This window comes from Centruroides sculpturatus, unplaced genomic scaffold, assembly GCF_000671375.1.
Source record: "Centruroides sculpturatus isolate CEXI.00-Female unplaced genomic scaffold, Cexi_2.0 scaffold337, whole genome shotgun sequence".
NCBI lineage: Eukaryota > Metazoa > Arthropoda > Arachnida > Scorpiones > Buthidae > Centruroides > Centruroides sculpturatus.
This window is the reverse complement of record NW_019384508.1, coordinates 243,451-262,105: the sequence shown is the minus strand read 5'-3', so window position 1 is coordinate 262,105 and position 18,655 is coordinate 243,451. Positions and strand designations below refer to the sequence as shown.

The 18,655-nt window shown below is 25.6% G+C and overlaps 1 protein-coding gene across 1 annotated transcript in view; it reads left to right on the top strand.

Moving 5' to 3' along the window:
- Positions 1-18,106, top strand: part of LOC111622303 (segmentation protein cap'n'collar-like) — a 55,986-nt gene extending 37,880 nt beyond the window's left edge. Inside the window, exons 4-12 of the mRNA XM_023364662.1 lie at positions 5,353-5,481; positions 7,679-7,760; positions 7,868-8,220; positions 9,991-10,243; positions 11,590-11,796; positions 12,809-12,909; positions 15,068-15,238; positions 15,313-15,756; positions 15,846-18,106. Coding sequence (XP_023220430.1) covers positions 5,353-5,481; positions 7,679-7,760; positions 7,868-8,220; positions 9,991-10,243; positions 11,590-11,796; positions 12,809-12,909; positions 15,068-15,238; positions 15,313-15,756; positions 15,846-16,199 — 2,094 coding nt within the window. The 3' untranslated portion in view covers positions 16,200-18,106. The remainder of the gene's footprint in view (positions 1-5,352; positions 5,482-7,678; positions 7,761-7,867; positions 8,221-9,990; positions 10,244-11,589; positions 11,797-12,808; positions 12,910-15,067; positions 15,239-15,312; positions 15,757-15,845) is intronic.
- The last annotated feature ends 549 nt before the right edge of the window (positions 18,107-18,655 follow it).

Below are 18,655 nucleotides of genomic sequence, written 5' to 3'. Positions count from 1 at the left end.
TATTGAGTTTTAACTCAAAATTTTGAGTTGGTAACTACCAGATTAGAAAGTTTTTGTAGGGTGAAAGCAAAATATAATTGTTTTTAGTTTTATAAATTTTAAAAAGAAAAATGCCTTATATACACAAAGGATATGAAAGATATCTATCAAAACTTATCTTAAAAATATTTGTTTAAACCTTTTCTGTGTTTTTTCCCTCAAAGCTTTAATTACAAAAAGTGTTTACAGTCACAGATTTTTTTTTAAAATGGAAATTTTTTCAATTTAAAAAAATTTTGAAGCTGAAACTTTTAAGTCTTTGAAGATACATTCTTTTAACCTATAAACATTTCAGAGAACATTTATTCCAAAATTGATTTAAGTGTTTTGGATTTAATGATACAAGATATAATCTTATCAATTTATATTTTAAATTAAACATTAAAATTGAAAATACATTTATTTAAAACTTTTCTTACTATTATTATAAATATTTAATACTTATAGATTTTAAACATACTATAAATGAAAGATTTAAAAATAATAGTAGTTCTCAGAAGAATTTAATCTTTGGCAAAATATCTAAGATTCTATTATTTTAAGCTGATGCAATTATAGTAGTGGTAGCCAATTTTCAACATTGCCGTTAATTATGCAATACCCATTTTATCACTATTATTGTTTAAATAATATAAAATTTTGTATATTATTTATAGAATATATTACATAAATAATGCACAAAATTTTGTTCATTATAAAAATTAAGTTTTATTTGATAATTTAAATGTGTGTGAGACTATATTCTATAAAATGTTAAGAGGATATCTTTATTTTTGTTTAATGAAATATCTGAAAAACCTATTACATAAAAATTCCATTTTCAACTAAATTTTTACTTACTATTTCACTTCAGGTTTGAATATTTTAAAAACTTTTTGTACTATTTCCTTAAAAAGCAGATGGTTTGCAATATTAACTTTTTATTTAAGCTAGAAAGAACAGGTATTATTTAGTGTGCATTATTGAATGCTATAATTTAATAATAAATATATTAGAGTTATATTTATTATTAAATATATTATGAATTTAAAAATGAAGCAATTTAGTAAAATCTTACAGGCAATTATTTAGAGTGCACAGTAAAGACTTAAGTCAGAGATACAGAAACAAAGTAAATGAGAAAATTGCAGAGTATCACCAAATTAGTAGGAAATAACATTTCAGAGAAACAGAAGGATAGTCTGCATGTGCATAACTATGGTTCTTTGTGCATGAGCTGCAATACAACCAGTCTCTCTTAGCAGCTGAACAGCTCAACAAATAGTTCTTGCATATTTGACAGTAGGGAATTATAAGACATACTGTCATGTAGTTTTTCTAGCATTTTGTTCATACTTACTATATAGTAGTACTGTTTCATGATACACTTCATTGGTATAGCTTGCCATTATCTTTGAAACAGTACTCTTTGAAGGACCATCTGATGTTTGATGATTGTTTGCTCATTGCCACACCTGCATTTTTATCTACAGGAACAGTGTTACATTGCAGCCATCTTTTGCACATAAGAGAATGTATTGCTCATATGCAAAGATGGCAATGTGCATAAGTTTCCAGCCTTTTATTTCCATCATTTATTTCTGCGAAAAGTCATTTCCTACTAATTTGAAGATGCTCTTCAACTTTTTCATTTTTCTTTTGTATTGTTCAGTTTCTGAGAACTTACAAATGATCAATCACTAGGGGTGCTATCATCAATCTCATCTGGTAGCACATGGTCATTTCAACGTATCAATACTTCATTTCCATAATTCTAGATATTTTGTTCAAAAGTTATTTGGATGATTTTGGGACTTTACTGTGCACTCTGTATATTTGTTCTGGAAAGTTTATATTGATAATATAAATATTTTCTCTAGTAATTTGTTAAAAAGTAATGGTTTAATATATTTCTTAATTACCAAAATATAGAATTAAAAAAAAAAATGATGAAAAAGAATAAGAAACATGACAATTATCTAAATTACATATATTGAAATTATTGAAAACTGTTATTATTCAATATGCTTAGTTTGTTTTGAAAATAAGAATAAGTATAAATTACAAATCCCATTGTAAAAAGTTCAAAAGCAAAGTTCCTGTCAAAGCTTCTCTGTATAGTTAACAACCTATATGCTGATTTATGTTATTTTGCACTAATTTAATACAAACATCTATCTATACTATTACAGTATATTTATTGCTTTTCATCATTCTTCTTTTCTATGTTTGGTTTGATGATTACACAAAACATTTTTATTCATTCCTAGAAACATATTTTACTCCATATATGTATGATTTAATGAAAATATGCATTAATATATCATAGTAATTTTATAATATGTACAAATATTAAATGAAACTGTTCAATGAGTTTCAAACTTTATTTCATTAGTTGATAATTTAAAATTAATTTTTCATTAAAAGCAATGACAAATGCAAAAAAACATTATATTCAGGTCAGTGCAGAAAAGTATTATAAGTTAGTAGCTTGATTATTAACACCGTTAATTGATGCAGCAATAAATTTTAAAAAATCATATATAATTGCAGTAAAATATTTAATATTAAAATTTTGTATAAGCATTGAACCTTGACCAGCAAAACATTTAAGATTAAAAAAGTCTCAGATGTTATTTCTAGGATGTTAATGATTTCTCAATAAATATAATTTTCAAGGAAATCTCAAAAAGTTTCATTGTATATCCTGCACACTTCCTTGAAAGTGACTAGTTAGAGTAATTTTAAAACAGCCTCTGAATAGAAAGATTCTTGAGCTTTTTTATAATGACCAAAATATCCTTTAAAATGATTTAAGTTAAAAAAAGATGCCAAGTGATCTGCTAGATTTTTATTTGGCTATATTAACACTAGTTAATAATCCAAAATAAAGAGCAATCTGGCTAGAGGTAGAGAGTTAAGCAGCCATTTTGTGACAAATTTAATAATTATAAACATAAATGTTTAATTTAACAAAAAACACACCATTAAAAATCCAGCAGAGAAAATTTACTTTGCTAGATTTTTAAAGGTGTGTTTTTTGTTGTATTCTATTTATCCAGTAGATACAAAATATATAAATTTTTAACTTTGCGTACTCTAGAAGAAAAAAACTCATTATGTAAACTGTAGTGCACTATGTGTTAGTTAGTTATACTACCTGGACCTCCATTTGATTATCTTCAGAGTTATTAATTAACTAAGTAATTTAGATATAATCATATTGGTCATTTATGGTGATGACAGGGGATGACTTAAGTCCATGGCCCTCCATGGCTCTCAGTTATATTAATTAGCTTTAATATAGCCTGACAAAAATCCAGCAGATCATTTGATATTACTAAAATATTGGGTTATGTATGTTGTTACAAAAAGATGTTAGAACATATTAAATTATTAGAAAACTATTATTATGCACTTCAAACTTTTGAAATGATTGTTTCTTTTAAAATAGTTTAAGTTTCAGTAGAATTGTTTTGGATTGGATGTGCATGTGTGCATGCATGCATACACAAACACGTTGTTTAAAGAAGACACTAGGAAAAATTGAAAATACTTACTTGTTAGTATTTTTAAACTCTAGGATAAAACTAAAAAGTTCAAGGAATCAAAATAGAAGCAAGTTTCTATGAAATTACACAGCCTATTAAAGCTATAAAATAAGTTTTATTAAATTATACTAATTTATCATTAACTTTTTATGTATTAAAGTGAATCATAACATACAGAAAATTTTTGTCCTTTGGAGCCAACTAAAATATATTGGTTCCAGAGATAATTAACTTTTTCTGAAACTTATAAATGAAATTTTATTAATCAAAGGATGGTTTCAAATGAAATATTTTGGAAATGTAATAAATTAACAGGGAGTTGTAATTAAAATGATATTTTTGCAAAATTATATTCATAGACTAAATACTTGTTTATAGGTTGTTTGTTTAAATACATACTCATAAGGTTTTTCACTAATTATAAATTAATAAAATATAATAATACTAAACTAATGTAATGTTCGTGCTACATAAATTTAAAAATAGTTACAAATTAAAAATTCTTAGTCTGTTGAATATCATTATTAAATTAATCCTAAGAGTTTAAAGTCATTAAAATCAGAATTTATTACAGTAATTATGGATATTGAATTTTGAAAGAATTTAATCATTGTATATACTGTATATACCAGCATTTAGGGTGACTTTTTAAGCCTAAGAAAGTGTTCCTAAACTTAGGGGTCAACTTATGTAGCGGATATAAAACACACAGAATGGTAAACAAGTGGAACAACACTGTTAATAATTGCTATGTATTAATTAGCGTAACTACAACAAGCCACCACCAACATTTTCAACTAAAACTCATATTTGATGAACTTATTTAACATAAAGATTAATATACTAATAAAATTTTAAAATATAAATGAACATGATACTATACATTTCCAACAGCTGATACACTATTTATATATCACTGATGTAAATGGCAGAGCATATGCAAAGGCATACTAGAGAACTGTATATCATATGTATAAGTACTATTGTGGTATTATGCTGCATAAACTATTAAAATTTTATTGAAAGTGTTGATTCTTGCTTGATTGTTTTACCAATAGGTCTTACAAGTGCCTAGAGTTCTTGCCAATATAACTTAAGATTTTTAGTGGTTACTTATGTCCTACATATTTCTTGTTTCTCACATCCCTTTCTATATGACCTACATAATATATTTATCTTATAATGAAAGATATTACAGTTAGCATTATAATAAAACTACACCATTTTCATCAAATAAGTTTTTGCCCTAGGCTACTGGATATTGTATTCACATTTCATTCTGGCTATCAGTAGCTTATCATATATTTATGGGTTGACATATACAGTATGCCAGATAACTTATAAGCTGGCATAAGGTAACTATTTTTATATAAACTTCAAAAATTTGTATTAATTTGTAAATTACATTATTTTTCCTGCATTTTATGAGCTTGTGATATCATATAAAATGTGTATATTAATATTAAAAGTAATAATGTTTGTTTATAAAAATGGATGATAATTTTAAAAATCAATAGTGGTTTTTTCTTATACAAAAGACATTTCTTAATTTAAAAAATCTAAATTGCCACATATTTACAAAAATAAATTCTTATTAAGAAACCTTTAAGCATTAAAATTTCTGAATTCCATCATTATATGAAAGTTAGAATAATTATTTTGCAATAGGAATATTGTTAAAGAAATCATTTTATGATGAATTTAATCATATCATTATATTATTTTTATATGTTTCTTGGTTTATAAAGTTTAAATAATTCTAATTTATTTTATTTATGATTAGGATATGAATTTAATTGAAATTTTATGGAAGCAAGATATTGATCTTGGAATAACTAAAGATGCTTTTGATTGCCGAGGAGGAGGAGAAGTGAGCAAAACAAAACAGAATGAGAATTCTGTAAAACCAGAGGTAAGAAATAAAATACATTTTAAATTAAATTCTTTACTTTAATTAAACTAATCATATACAGAATTTTCTGTGTATAATTTGTAAAACCGAAAATAAAAAGTGAAGAAAAATTAATCATAAAAGTGTAGTCATAAAATTTCAAATTTATTGTATTAATTATAACTGTTGAGTTTTTTAAATAATTCAATTATTGCATGTACTATAAAATTGATAAACACTTAAAAACTATGCCAAATGAATATTAATTAATCAATATATATGTACTGTCTTTTGATGTTAATGTACCTCAATTTTTATGGACACAAGTACTTTCAACATTGAATAAATGTCTGTTTTCAGGTGAAATAGAACATGTTTTAAGAATAAAATTTAACAGAAGCATTTTAATGAGTTTTAAATAGTTCTTAATTGAATTTTGCACTTGCCTGACGATTTTCAAAGAGAATGTATAAAATTATTTTTGAAGGCAAGTAAAATTGATATGACATGAGCTATGTATAAAAAAACAGAAGAGGAAACACCAAGGAAATATAAAAACATAAAGAAATTAAAATTATAAATTACAGTGTAAAATTTTGAAAAGCAACAACCATAAATCTGGGATTTCGAACATATGCTTATTGCAAGAGCTTAATGTTGTTATATAAAAAGTCTCCCAGAGGAAAATAACTTTATGATCTGTACATTGTTAAAGTAGGGAGGCTTCCAACCATAATGTTATAAAATTATGTTTCAATACTTTCCTGGAGAGGTCAGTGAAAAGCCTACTTTTTAAGATGTCATTTTGGTGTTCTTCAAAATGATTTTTTAACTTTCTGGTTGTCCCTATATAGAAAATTTTTAAATCAGAACTCAAACCTTGCATAAGGATCATATAGACAACTGATTCTAGCTCAGAAAATTTATCCCTGTCATTACAAATAATTCCATGCAGAGATACTGCATAGAATTATTTGTATGCAGTTCTATGATTTGATAGGAAGAATTATTCTATATATTCTGTTTTAGGCATTCTTATAACAGCTTTCATTAAACATTTATGAAAGCAGTTATAAGAACATAATTAGTCCTTTCGAAAAATTTTAGAACATATAGAACAGGCTATTTGAATAATCTTGAATATATGGTAGCTTGGTAAAACTATAATTCTTATTAGAGAGGTTGCGGCCGACGTTTTCATTGCAAAATCCTGTACGTTGGACGTTCAGCGCCTCCTTCCTGTAAGCCTAGAAGTTTGACAATGACGTTTGAACATCAGTGGAACGTCGGCTGCAACCTCTATTATTTCACCTTTAGAATTAGAAGGCCTCTGAATGAAGCCGAAAACAAACATTTATGGTTGAAAATGTTAATGTGGTGGAAGTTGTGTATTAAGTGTAAATTAGTTAGAAATTAAGTAAATTTGCATTATTTAGTATAAATTTTTAACAAATTTGTAACAAAAAGATGATAGATAGTAAAGAGGCTAAACTGGAATATAAGAATATGAATGTAAAGTCAAAGAAAAACATGAAATAATAATAAAACATATTGAAGAAATACAAAAACAACATACATTACTTACTATTGTAAATACGTACAATAAAAAAATAATTAAATAAAACCAAATGACATATTTCATGTCAGGCAAATCAGAAATACACTATTTATTAATTCCATATAAGTTATTTGAGAAATTTGAGTTAAATATGTTGTATATGAAAGTTTCTAATGTAATATTTAAATTAAATGCATATGAAAGAGTATAGAATATTATTTTATATAAATTACATATTACATTATAACCACTTTCATAAAATGTTTAATGAAAACAGTTATAAGAGTAATTAATTGAATATGAAACTAAAACAATGATAAAGTTATTGAATTAAAGATTATTTAGTATCAGTTTCTAATTTAAAAATGCTGAATTTTGAATACAGATGTTAGAGAAGAAAAATATTGAATATTTAATTAATAATTATTTATTATTAATTAATTATACCTACTTTATTTTCTAATTTATAATTATATTAGAATGATAACATTTTAGATTATAATAACTATAAAAATTAAGAGATGCTGTTAAAATCTCTAATAAAAAAAAAAATCTTTTATTAGAGAACAATATTAATATTAATTTATAAAATTTTATTTTAATTTACTATATTCATTTATTTTGAACAAAAAGTTAATAATTAAATTTTTAATTCCTCAGAAGGAACCCACAGAAGAACCACAAATACCACCACCTTTAGATCCTTGGGAAGGCATTGATTATACAATTGATGGAGAAACTGGTCAGTTATCAACATTATTATCTTTTTAAAAAATCTTAAAGTAATATATATATTGAATTTTTTTTATATTAAATATTTATCATAATTTAAAAATTTGTAAACTTTAGGAGAGCATATTATATTGGGAAGTTCTGAAAATCAAGGCTTGGATGCTACAAATTCTGAAAATTGCACATTAAATGATTTGGATTTTCAGCAATTGGCAGAAGAGTTACAAAATATACCTCTGGATGAAGCTTTATTTTTATTTAATGACAGAAAACCAGATGATGTATCAGATGAAAATGTACCAAAAAGTAGTAATTTTGAAGCCACATTTCCAGAATTGAGATATGAAAATTTTTCATCAGATATTAATATGACTCTTGGTGATTCAAACAATGAATGTTTAATTAATCAAATGCAAGATCTAGAATCTCTTCTTGAGAAAACTATTGAAGAAAACAATGATATTAATCAGGTATTCAAATTAAAAGTAAAATTTTATATGCTTATTGTTTTATTATTTGTTTTTATAGATATTTTATAAATTTTTATTATATTTTAATATATAAATTCTAATGAAGTTGTCAATTCTAAAACAGTATCATGAAATTTGACTTTGTTTTAAAAAAAATGTCCATTTATTTTTTTGAGATCTTTACATCTGACACATCTCAATATTGATTTTGTAATAGGACCTTTTAAACTACAAAAATATCCAAACAGTGGATAGATGATGAAAACTTGAAAGGAATAATGACAGATTGAAATTTTATATGATTATTTGTTTGCATTTCCATATTATATTATATAAAGATATTTAAACAATTAATAATAGTATTGGAAGTTCTCATTAATTTCAACTCGCATAGTTTAAAATCCCATTAGTTCATAATGGTACTATTTGTTGGATATAGAGATTTACATGTTAAGGAGTTGAGTTAGTTCAAAATATAGCTACTTTAAAATCCAAAGTGAAAAATTCTGTCCAAACTGTTAATTTGTTGTTTAGATCAAAATGCATATATATTGTAAGAGAACAAAAGACCAAGAACTATTCTAATCTGGTCAATTTGGCTTTGCTTACCCATGGACTACCTTTTTATTTATCTCATTAAGTACAGTTGGGTTCTGGGATTGCAAAATTCAGCTACAAGTAGCAGATAGAGATATTTTGGGGCTCTAGGCTACTATCAATACATTCAGGTGACTTACTACTATTTGGGCCACTTTAAAAATACTTTGGGCTACATTTAGAGGAATTTTACATCAGTTAGATGACATTTGGCATATTGTACAGAAGTATGTAAATCTTGGATAATTTGAAACTTGATAATTTAAAGTTGCAATTGTTTCGTCCCTTGAATTTCAAACTAATGAGGATTTCCTGTATAAATCTGTGTTTTATATTGGTAGAAGTATCAGAAATGATGGAAATGAAATTTATATTCATGTTTTTTTTTATGCAATTATAGTTTTTTGTAATTTTTAGTTAAAAGAAATTGGCCTTTTACATATGCCACACAACTATTCTCATTATTTTTTTACATGGCTGCTTGAAGGGTTATAAAAAGTTGAAATAGGTTACTAAATAGAAAACAACATAGAAAATTTCAATTATAGAAATGGCGACATCCATCCAAAGAATAATGTGTCCAGCCCATTGGATTAATACCATCGAAAAAATACAAGTTGACTGATGAGGAGTTTTATGCCCGAAACGTGCTGCTGTCACGTATCAACTAAAATGATGGAAATAAAGCCAAGTGTTTATTTATAACTCAAATGTGAGTTTGAAGTCCAATATATTCACAAAAAACGTTTTCGAAAACAACATACAAAATAGAATCCATTTAAAATCTAACTAAAGGTAGTTCAGCTATACCAATAAATTTTAAACTTGTTTACATTTTTTTATATGCTTTTCAAGTTCTAGTTGAGATTCTTTGCAAACATAAACATCAAATAACCCAATTCTTGATTAATACCAAACTAGGCAAAATTACTTTGTATCTAATTAGTAAATGTAAGCGTAATGTAGTCCAATACAATCTGACAGACCATTTGGTAATTCTTTGTGTTGGTTGGATGTTAAGTTTTCTAGTGATTTATTACTCATGATACCAATAATTTTTTGAAGTAATATGCATATTACATAATATGAAAAAATATAGAATATTAGGTATATTTTATACTGTATTCCTATTTTTCTATATATAATTTATTTATTTTCTTTATTATTTTTTAGATTAATGAAGGTTGTCTTCCAGTTACTGATGAAACTTGGCAAAACTTTACATCATGCTTGGCATTTTCATCAAACACTTCTAATAATCAAAACCAGTTTTCGGAACACATGAGGAATAATATAAATATTCCAGAGCATAATAGAATGCTATCTAATATTTCTACTGTGAATTCAAACTTTAGCAGTTTGTTTCCAAATGTCCTATTTCAAAATGCAACATTGGGATCTTATTCTTATTCTTTTCAAGAAACAGGTATAAATTTTGATATTAATAAAAAACAAAAAAAAAAAGATTTAAATTTTAACTAATAACTGTCAGTTACTAAAATAGTTCACTTTATATAAAGAATTATATTTTTCCATTAATATGGAAAAATATAATTCTTATATAATGTAAAATATAATGTAAGTGAAAAAATGTCTCTAATAAGAATAAATTTGTTTTTAATAAAACAAATTTATTCTTATTAGAGACATTTTTTCACTTACAAAATGTTAAATTAATAATTTTGTTTTCATTTCTTGAATGATTCATCATAATGTTTGTTGACACTTTTAATATGTAACTGATATTAACTAAACAATTCAAAATATTCATTATTCTGCACCAAATAAGAATTGAAATACAAATAAATAGTTTTGTAAGCTATACTTTTTTGAAGAATTTACAAATTGAAAATCTTTTCATATGCTTACATTAAAAAAGTGTGTTAGCATTAAATCTCAACAGATTTTAACCTTTCTGCAGTGGGTTAGTCAGGTATGGTGCTATCCCAATATAGGGGACAATAAACGTGGGAAATTTTTTAAGTATTTTCCCGTGCATTTTTCTCATTACTGTTTTGGAAAAAGATTTTGTAAACAGTTATGTCTAGTAAAGAAAAGTCTTTATTTATTGTTACATAATTCCTTTTTTATGTGAAATTTTTTTTCGCAGTAGTTTTTGGCAATATTTGTAAAATTCTTTTGTGGATATAGCCATCGTTCACCAGTGCCACACGATTGCCCTTGACGGATATATTCATCAGTCACTGCTGAGTGGTTAAATATACACATATCCAAAACTTAAAGATGAACACAATTAGTAGTAGTGATAGGTAGAAAAAATCACCAAGCCAATTGATGTCAATTTGCATAGATGTATGAATGAAGCAGATAGTGAATGCATATTCCATACTGACAATTCTCTTTGCCTAGATATTGATAAGCACTTTCCACCCATTTTTTACACATGTCCAACTGTAGTATGTATTTTTTTTTTTTTTTTTTACCAGACTTACTTTTATTGCTTTGATTTGTAAAATCCTGCAAGTTGTGTATTATCCTGTGTGTGACGTTGAATAATACAGTTCTTGCCTTATTTGCATGTATTCATCTACTATTCTCTTTATTCATGTATAAATGTCATTCATCTTTATGTTTTGGACACGTGTGTTCAATTTAGTATTATTTTAATAAGATTATCTCTGGCAGTAATAATTTTTTGTTTTTTCAATTTGTAAATAATAATTAAAATTTAATTATTATATCTAGTTTTATAAGTTTAATTTTTAGTTTAAAATTTAATTTCTTATTAAATCTGTATATTTTAAATTTTAGAGAGAAATATAATTCAAGACAGTGCTGTATCATCATCTAGTGCATTATCTAATCATAGTGATCCTATGGCTGAAAGTATGATGAATATTACATATAATGGAAGTTTTCCTGAACTCTTTTGTCCTAACAACAGCAGCATTCCAGAATTTTTGGAAAACTTTGTACTTGATGAGGATCTTCAATTAATGGATATGTCATGTGAAGAAGGTATTGTTTAAGTATTATAAAATTATACTTTTGTTAACAAACATGTATTATCCATGAATTTTTTTTTTTAATATATGAAGGCAGTTTAGTCTTAACTATATTTAGCTCGTTGATGTAAATTTATTTTTATTAAAATGTATATCAATATTGAATAATTGCTTTTATGCATTTACATATTCAGGAAGGTGAAAATTATTTGATTTTTAGATTTACAATTTTCAATTTGACTTCACTCATATATTCTTTAATAAAATTAATGAAATTATGTATTTTTTTATTGTGAAAATTGAGTTTTGAGTTTTTGATACTTTTTAAATTTTATAAACATTCAATATATTTGTATAATTAAAATCACATGATATGAGGAAATTTGAATTTTTTTTATCTTTATTCTTAACTCTTTCTGTCCTGAGGACACTACAATGGTGTTTTTATCAAGCCATTATATGTTTGGTCAGGTCATGATGAGCAGCTGGGTGGTGAGGGATGGGACCTAGTGCATCTAAGATACCCATGAAAAAATAACCTGGGGTTTTTCAACTCATTCAGATTCGATTCTGAGTTCCCCAGAGCAGTAGACTGTTGCTTAATCGCTTGGCCATCTGGTCATCAGCACTCTTGATTAATATTGTTAGAGAATTTTAATATATTGACAATTAATGCTTTAATTGTCAATATTGTAAGAATATTTTTCTAATGACAAATTTTTGAAACTTAGTTTCAGTTTTAATACTTAAAATATAGGAAACAAAAAAATATTTATTTGTTTTAATGATTTTTATTTTCTATATTTTTATATCAAAATGAAACATATATTAACATCGTAAATTTAAACATAAATATGGAAATATTTTAAAATTATGATAGCTTCTAAAAATTATTCATTTTTGGAAAGCTTGTTAAAACTAATATTCTTGTTAACAGAAGACTATTAATAAAGTATTAGAAATAAATAATTGAAAGAATTCAAAATATTTTTTTCTAGATATCTTATAAAAATTATCTTTTACAGATGATTGTGACATGCCAATAATTAAACAAATCGAAGATTTTGCAGAAACAAGTGATTCTGCTGTTTCATCTATGGATTCTGATAAAAGTTCTTCTGATGGTGTATGTTTTAAGTTTATTTACTTTATTTTTAAAAAGTGTATTAATTATTTTATAATAATCAATTTTCTTTAATGTTCAGTGCTTAAAAAAATTTATTCTGATTAATATTTTGAATGATTTATGTTAGTATAATAGTCATGTAAAGCTTTAATAATTTACTATAAATATGTAGGTTGTACAGTAAATATCTGAACTGATTTTATTTCAAATAAATAGCAACATAGATTAATTAATTAATTAAATGGATGAAGTGTGAACTTTCTCTGGCTCACTTTTCCATCTTGTTGTTAAAGATTATTCCAGAACATTTAACACAAGGAATAGCAAATTGATTCATTTTTGTAAAAGAAAGTCCTATCAGTTTGGAAAATCTTTGCAGTATTCAGAGACAGTAGTGTACTGAAACATCTGTATTTTGAATTGTAAAATTGTTTTGCAAGAAGTTATACACTCATCTCTCTGACAGTAAAGTGATAGTGTTGGTTGTTTAGATTTATAGTGATGGTGTGCATGGGGATTTCCTGAAGAAATAGAAGACTTTCAATGCAGCCTATGATTATGATTTTGAATTATTATTTGGCAATGTTCAAAGAACTATGCACAGGGAAAGATTAGGAGTGTCAAACAAAAATATTTCAGGATAATGCAAGACCTCATAAGCAAATAATATAGTTTTTTGTTGAAATGAAAGTGTTGCCTCATCTTTCCTATAATCCAGATGTGTCCTGATTAAAATTTATTTGATTTCCTGAAAGAATATCTCAATAAAAAAGTTTGCAGATAATAAGTTGGTCAATCAGTTCTTCAAATGTTTCAGGGTCAACCAAAAGAATTCTGTCCTGCCTGAATACAGATGCTAAACCGATAAGAAAAAATGCCTTGAAGTAGCGAAAGTCTGTTGAAAAATAATGTTTTAATTTATTTTTTATGATTATACTTGTAAAGTAATAGAATTAGCTTGATATTTACTGGACAATCCTGACATAAACAATCAAATGTAAAAACTAATTTTGCATCTAATTCATATCTGTTTACTTATAAATTAGCACTTTATTGGGTATTAGTGCACTTATTTGCTTTTTACATGGTAAAGCTATTTAAAATACAGCCCAGTTTTGTATTAAAAAGAATTATAGTAGAATTTGTTTGATGTAATCACTTTGGGACGTCTATTATTGATGATGATGATAAATCAATATCATTAAGCAAGTAAATAAATTAAACTAGTTAATGGAAATTATAGTTTTATTGACTCTGATATGTAAAGAATATGATAAAACCATTAAAACATTTATAACTTGGAAGGTTTGTTAATCATTATTATTTTATTTATTTATTTTTGCATTTTTAATAAAAGCAAGCATATGATTCAAGTAAAAAATGCAAGAATCTAAATCACTGTACTGCAAGTAAATAACTATTAAAATTTTTAAACATTTAATGTTTAAAACATTGGTTAAACCAATAATAACTGAAGACTGATAACAATTTCACATTATCAGCTACATGTTGAAGCTGATAGTGGGAAAAAACAACTTAAAATGATTATTTACTTGGAGATAAAAACTAAAACCAAAACTCTGATTAACATAAGCAAAGTTTTATAAATACAGCTGTCCCTTGATAATCCGACAGGTATAGGACCAAAGGAGTGTCGGATTACCGAAAGTAATTACATATTTGGCATTGTTTTGCTAGCAGTAGCCTACAATGTTCCCTACTCCAACTGTTCGAACAGAACTGCTCACGGAAAACACACGAAATGTGTGTCATCGTGTAAGAATTGGGTGGGGAGATTCACGTCGCGACATGCTTCTGTGCAAGCAAACACGTAACGGGAACGGTTACCTTGACGGGAGTGCGTCGGACTACTGAGCGTGTCGGATTACAAAACGTCAGACTATCGAGGGACAGCTGTATATTTTAACTTACATCAGTTATTTTTGGACTTGCTAATCCTGATATTGGGTGACATGATGATAATTGTGATTACAATAAATGGATTGTACTGTCTTGTTTTCCTTGTTTTTGGCAAAAACAAAAGCAGGTAAAATAACTTTAAATATAGCAGGTTATATTTTTAGTCCAAAATGTTTTTATTTTATCTGTTTAATAAAGTAATAGTTATGCATTTTGAATTTAAATTTTATGTTTATAGGAATTTCATGATTCATCATCTGATATGTCTTCTGTTTACAATGACACTTTTAAAGCAGAAACATTTTCATTTCGATCATGTTCAAAAGATAGTTCTTCCAGTAGACATCCACCTATAGCTCAAAAGAAATATAAGTATTTTGGGAAGAAATCATTAAATTTTAATGAAAAGGTATTTAATTTATAACATTTATTAATAACTGATATTTTGTTGATAGAATTTATAAACTATTAATTTTTATTTAGGGTGAAAATGATGATTGTAATTACGGAAAACATGAGAATAAGAGAGATACTGATGATAGAAAACCTGATTCTCCTGAAAAACACAATACTCACGTTAATTCTGGAATGTCTGAGAATATTGTTAATGAACAGTTTGATAAATATTTCCATTATCAAAATATTGGTACATTTAAAAATTTTGAAGAAAGTATTCGTCATAATCACACATATAATTTACCATCTGAAGCAATGTGCACAAAACAGAAACCTGTTATTAGAGATAAAGATTATTCAGATGAAGCATCAAGGGATGAGAGAAGAGCCAGAATGCTTAAAATTCCTATTTCAAATGAAGATATTATTCACTTACCAATTGACGAATTCAATGAAAGATTATCTAAATATGAACTCAAAGAAGAACAATTAGCATTGATTAAAGATATCAGGAGGAGAGGAAAAAATAAGGTGCTTTTCATTTTTAGATTAATTAATTTATTATGTTTAATAGTAAATAACCCTTTTTAAATTTGTTAACATAAGTTTTCTTTTTATAGGTTGCTGCACAAAATTGTCGGAAAAGGAAAATTGGTCAGATTATGAATTTGCAAGAAGAACTTCAAAGTTTGTTAGAAGAAAAAGCAAGTCTGCAGGCAGAACAGGAACAAATGCTTTCATACAGGCGATTAGTTAAAGACAAATATAATCAGTTATACAATCTTATTGCACATGCACAAAGTACATCATCTAATCCACAGCCATCAGGACCACCAAATTTCTTCTCTCAGTTGACACTGAATGAAAGAGACAGAAATATATCCATTCCATCTAATACAAGTTCCTTAAACATAGATTCTGATGTAGATTCCAGCAAAGGTGCTCGATCAAAAAGAAAAGTGAACCGTAAATGATTTCTGTAAAAGTCAATTGCTATGAATTGCAATAAGGTCTATTAAAATTTGTGATAATTTTATAAATCATCAAAACAATTATACTAATCATATCCTAAATCATTATAATGCATCTGCCATATGTAAAAGAATTATTTGATATAAATATATTTTAATTCATAATTTGTGATTTGATGGATAATCTGTGATATGTCAGTTGATACTAAAAGTATAGAGCAAACATAATTATATTTTAAGATTAAATGTTTCAGCTTACTAAATGAAAATTTGTAGATACAAGAATGATGAAGGTATTAAGAAAAGTTATTGCTCAATTCCTGAATTATCCAATTCAAGCTCAATGGAAAAAATCAGTCAAAGAAATTAAAAGAAAGCAAGAATTTGTAAAGCATTATTAGAAATATTTATTGCTAATGCATTTTAAAGAAGTTATTAAGTTTGTTACTTCATCTTAATTTCTTATTATTTTTCCATTAATTGAGATTACAGCCTAATTTACTTTGTATTGAATAAAGAGAGAAATAAAATTTACTTATCCTTCATCAAATGTTAATGGCAGTTTAGAAAATATTACTTATTTACAAATATTATTAATTATTCAATTATGTAATTTGGATCGATAATACCAATAGCATAACTGTTATTATAAAAGTAAGAAATATTGCACTATAATTAAAGTATCTACTGTAAATTTTATTTACTTAATGATGATTGTAGTGACATTTAAAAGTAACTATTTTAATTGTAATTTAATTATTTTATGTAATAAGATACATCAGTGATCTTAAGAAACAAGTCAAATGCATTTTACTCTTACGAATCATTAATTTTGGGTATATTTATTTTATGTATGGGTATAATATATATCTACTTGATAATTCTTTAGCATTTGGCAGATATATCAACTTGATTTACGACATAACCCCATACATGTACATAAATATAAGCATTACATCATAATAGATTTTCGACATTTCTAATTCAATATTACACGAATGTAGCATAATATCGAATTAGAAATGTCGGCATTCAATTATTGTTTAGAGAATAAACAATATTTATAAACTATTGATTATCAATTACAATGTACTTAATTTTATTAATATTGCAACAAATCTATAATCATAGAGAAAAATATTTTAACATATTGCCTCTCTTAACCTTTACCATGTAATAGGTGCATCATGAGATTTGTAAATATAGATGTATATTATTATGCATTATTGACTTTGAAAAAACAAAAAAAAATATATATATATATATTATATTCTGTAAGTTTAAATGGATTTATGAGAGATGAAATATATCAGATAAAATTATGTAATTTGATATGATGTGTTAAGTATTTAAATGCATTTATGGGATAAATAAAGTTATATGATTTTTGTATCAAAAGTGAAATTTTATCTTTGTTTTCTTGTTGACATTTCTGTTTAAAGAAATGGTAAGAAACTTGACTAGTTTTATGTAATTGTCTATAATATATATATATCTTATCTTGATTGTTTGAATACTATTTATTATTTGTTGTTCTCAATTTTATCAAAAAAAAAAAAAAGTGAAATGATTGTGAGTGAGAATTAACAAAATTTATATTTTTAGCAATATAAAAAAAAGGATATTTGTAAGATTTGTCTGTTTGTTTATTACATGTTTTACTCCTATGTTCCTTTTTTTTAATTTTACAGAAGTATATATACATTGAATATTGTTTTAATTCAGAATTTTACATGTATTATGCGAAAACAGCAACTCATATAGAAGAAATTTCAACATCAAAATTTGAAGTAGGTATTGTTGTTTTCATTTATTTGCTTTGTTGGCAGTTTTTCAATTTGTATAATTTCTTCCTGGGCATATAATGATACAGCATACCAAATAGTGTAATTTGGGCATTTTCATGAAAATAAATTATTTTTAATAAAGTTTCTAAATCTTAAAGATTATTTACATGACAATAGATATAGATCAATATAACATTCGTAATCAAATATAATTGTTGAAAAGAGCAAATAATGTTGTAATATATTAAACACAAATTTATCATTTGAGCTGTAAAATGTTATAAAACTTAAGAATATGGAAATTCAATTGAATTTTAGGTGCAAGTGATAACACTGGCATGAAAAATGAAAAGTATACTCTTAATTTCAATGAAAGAGATTGAATAATTTTTTAAAATTGATCTAGAAAATTCCAACGTGTACCAGTAAGCAATTAGTCACAAAGAACCTGAACATTGATGCTTCAATAGAGTTAACAACACGCTGGTGAAAAAAAACTCGAAATATTTTTATTATTTATGAAATAAACTAATTTGTTTCTCAATTTGTATGTAAACTAAAAAATTCCCTATTCTTGCCTATCACATGGATTCACACTAACAAAAAATTTGACTTTTCTCATTAAAAAATTGTAAAATCTGTGTTTACAATAAGAAATAGGTTAATCTAACA